The sequence below is a fragment of the Mytilus californianus genome, unplaced genomic scaffold, assembly GCF_021869535.1.
Source record: "Mytilus californianus isolate M0D057914Y unplaced genomic scaffold, xbMytCali1.0.p SCAF_5, whole genome shotgun sequence".
Lineage (NCBI taxonomy): Eukaryota > Metazoa > Mollusca > Bivalvia > Mytilida > Mytilidae > Mytilus > Mytilus californianus.
The window spans coordinates 84201247-84205134 of record NW_026262701.1 but is presented as its reverse complement, the minus strand read 5'-3'; the positions used below and the strand labels follow the sequence as shown (position 1 = coordinate 84205134).

Here is a 3888-nt window from a genome sequence, read left to right as displayed (position 1 = left end):
GTCTGTTTGGTTTTTTTTTCTTTTTTACCCAAGGCGTTGTCAGTTTATTTCCGACTAATGAGTTTGAATGTCTGTTTGGTATCTTTCGCCTCTCTTTTACAAAATTGGCAAAATTTCTTAATCTCAATGTTGTCAAATACAAATATGGTAAGACACAATTTATTTGGTCATTTTCGAAGTTTTCATCTTTATTACTAGACATGTTTTCGCTGCTACTTATTGTTATTATTGACAATGCATATATTAAATATATATATAATAAGTAAGAAACGTTTTGATAATTTTTTATATTTTATTATCAAAACAAGTTGGAAAATAATTGAACTCATCAAAAGCAATGCCCACATTTAGCACGAACTCTGAATTATTTACACTGGAAATCTTACGTGTAGGAAAGGCATTATGCAACGTCCCTTCTACATAAACATAGACTAACAAGCTGCCAATTAAATGAAATGAGTTGCTTTCCCGCAATGACTCATTCCTTTGCTTAACTTGCATTGCAGTGTCAGATTTTATGTGCAAACTAAAAAAAACCTCTATACTAAATATATTTTAATAGAATGTATATATATATATATATGTATTTTTGTAAATCAAAGTTATACCTGTAACCATGACTATTATCATAAATGGATTAAAAAGGAATAAAGATGAATACATTCTAACATCTTTCGGACACTTTAATCTGATAAGACATTGGCTTGCAAATTAATCCAAAAATTGGTTCAAAATCAAATTCCGAACATAATTCTATTTCAAATCTTTGGAAAATATTGACAACGAACAAAAATAGTTCCATTTTTGCAAGAAATTCGCCTGGACAGCGCCTGCGTCCAATACCAAATGTAAGAACTTCGTCTGCTCTCTGCTGATTAATTTGGTTATCATTGTCTAAAAACCTTTCTGGTGAAAACTTCTCGGGGTTTGTCCATAGTTTAGGATCCATAGCTGTGGCATACATATTGCAAAACACAACAGTACCTTTCTTAATTTTGTGGTTTCGGAACACAGTGTCGGTTGTCGTTGAGTGTGGAAGCGCCATTGGTACCACATTAGCCACGCGGATTACCTCTAATATCGTAGCTTCGGTAAACGGAAGTTTTCCTTTGTCTGTTAGCTTCGGCTTTCTATCACCAATCACGGAGTATATTTCCTCTTGTACTCGTCTTTGTACATTATTGTGGTATGACAGATATAATATGATCCATTCTAGCGTTGTCGAAACGGTTTCAAATCCAGCACCTATAAAGTCTGACAAAGATGACAAAATCTCCTCTTTTGTAATTCCATTGTAAAGTTCTGGCGAATTTCCATATTGTTCCGCGGCGGAAATCAATCCATCCGTGATATCCCTGTGATTACTATTGTCATATGATTTCACATGCTCATTAACTTCAGAAGAAAACACCGTTTTGTATAATGCGATCAATTTCTGAAATCGTAAAGCTTTCCAGGGCATTACAAATCGCAACCATGGCATAACATCAAGTGGGTTTCCCGTTCCGGCCGTTTCGTTGAATATTTTATTATTTTCGATTAACTGCAAAAAGTTTTTATCCTCATGGCAGTTTCTTGCAGACCCAAAACAAAGCTGATATATTATACAGCCTATTCCTAAAAATATGTCATCATGTGGACTGAAGTGGTTTTCTTTTCTTTCAAGAAAGCTCTTTATGACCGTTTCTATCTCTTTATTAATTACGTCCTCTGTTGGGTTATTTTTGGCCGAAACAAATTGTCTGAGAACGTGATTTGCAATTTTCCGGTGCATTTTCCAACGAGGGGTGTATGATCCGAACGATATACTCTTCATGTTATAGTAACTTATCCCCGTATAAAATTCAGGGCGATCTGAGAACACTTCACCTTTGTCCATCAATGCTTCACGTATTGCTTCTCTGCTGTTTAAAACAATTGTTGGCCAACTTCCCATGCGAATTTTAAACACGTCACCGTAAGATCTAGATATGTTCATTAATGTTTTTGCTGGATTACATCCAAGAAGCGGCAAATGCCCAAGAATAGGAAATCCCCACGGACCTGGTGGTGAAAGATACAAATCATTCCAAAGTGTCTGAAAAAATTTAACTAGCACAAGAGTTACTGTAAACATCAAAATAAAAAAACTAATTCCAATTCCTTCATAATTGGAAACTTGCAACTCGTCCATTTTGATATGGTGTTTTCGTTGTAATCATTTAAAATACACTATATTCTCCTTAGAAACTTTCAATACAAGAAATATTATTACATCAGATGTTTTGTAAGTAAGTTAACACGTGTATGAACGTTTCTAATCACCGTCTCATTTACCTGGACTTTTTATAACATGCGTATATAGATATTTGTACTCTTATGTAAGCCATGTGACTGAAGGATAAATACATGTTAAATGTTTATTATTCGAATTACCATTACATAACTAAATTTACATATATATACAGAAATGTTATATAATTCTAGAGTGCACAGTTCTTAAAGGGTCAATATTCAGAAGTGTTTACTTTAACTATTTTATATTATGTAATCTTTTGTCTATATTTAACTTTTTATCTCATAATAAGAATAAAAATGTGTTTATCAAAAGGGGATACTCGTTGTAAGAAACAGGAGACAATATCACGGAAATTAATCGAAAAGGGACATCAGCACTATAGGTTAAAGATAAAAACGAAATGAAGCAATTTATAATTATTTTACTCAAATCTATGGGTGTTCTTTATAAAGAGAAGGTAATATCAGGGTTATCATATTGTTAAAAAAATCAGTGCATTCGTTTTCAACAAAGTGAAAATAATTTACCAGTGACCAGTCATTTGAAGGTCAGTGTGATTCAATAACCTTTCTTATAACCTTCAATCATGGTTGACGATTATTTTGAAAGAATCGAGGCAGTATTTCATCATGTCTTCCATTTTACAAAAAGGATGAATGTTATATAAAATACAATATATTCTACAAAAAAAACATATTATGTACGTGTGCTTACATCCACTTCATTTGATTGTTGGATATTTGTCTCATTGACAATCATACCACATCTCTTTATTATTATATTATTTAACTTTCCTTCTATATTCAAAGACATTTTGGGATTTTTATATTCGGTTTACGCATATAGGGTACACATACAATTCTTTACAAATCTATTATGAACAGCTCCTCAATCAAGACAAATCGAAAATTTCTTAAATAAATCTAAAACTTGAACCTTTGCAAAATTCCTTTGCAGATAATTTTGGTGTCAAATTCCCTTAAGATGTTTTAAATTTCCTAATGGAATAAAAAGGGTTGCTTCTTTTCTTTAAAAATTAGGTTCCGATTTTTGTTTTTATCTTGCATTTTAAGATACTATCAACGGTAAAAATTTTGCATCAGATGCGCATTCCGACAATTGATGTCTCTTCAATGATGCTCGATGCCAAAATATTTGAAAAAATCAAAAACCTAACAGAAACGTAGAAGATCAGATAAAATTAAAAAGCACCTAATGTAAAGCCAAATCATGACAAGGAATCAGAACTTTGCATGAGGTAAAAAATACCTTTTGCTACATGAGAGTTCTTTTCTCTTTTCCCTTTTTTCTTTTGTTTTTTACTTTTGTTTTTAACTTTGTTTTTAATTTTATGTCACCCGTTTGGAAAAGGGGGACATACTGTTATTCTACGATTTTACATTCCGTTTTTTTGTCCAGCTGGGAGATTTCAAGATGGCCGCCGTTACCACGGAAACGGCAAAAATGTGAAAAACCGAAAAGTGGTCCAAATTTAATGAAACTTTCAGGAAATATAACTCGTCATTCGAAAGTGTGCCATCCATCTTTAGAACTTTCAAAATGGCCACCGTTGCCATGGAAACAGTTCAAATGTGACAAAAATGAAAAAT

At 32.6% G+C, this 3888-nt stretch overlaps 1 protein-coding gene across 1 annotated transcript; it reads right to left on the bottom strand.

The window, feature by feature from the left end:
* Positions 1 to 540: 540 nt before the first annotated feature.
* LOC127703218 (cytochrome P450 1A1-like) lies at positions 541 to 2338 on the bottom strand. Its single transcript, XM_052207744.1, has one exon. It carries the CDS (start codon positions 2171 to 2173, stop codon positions 665 to 667), a length of 1509 nt encoding a protein of 502 aa, XP_052063704.1. The 5' UTR covers positions 2174 to 2338; the 3' UTR covers positions 541 to 664.
* Positions 2339 to 3888: the final 1550 nt, after the last annotated feature.

What these genes read in the sequence shown, in the direction of transcription:
- LOC127703218 (XM_052207744.1), bottom strand. Translation starts at nt 2,173, where the DNA reads ATGGACGAGTTGCAAGTTTCCAATTATGAAGGAATTGGAATTAGTTTT.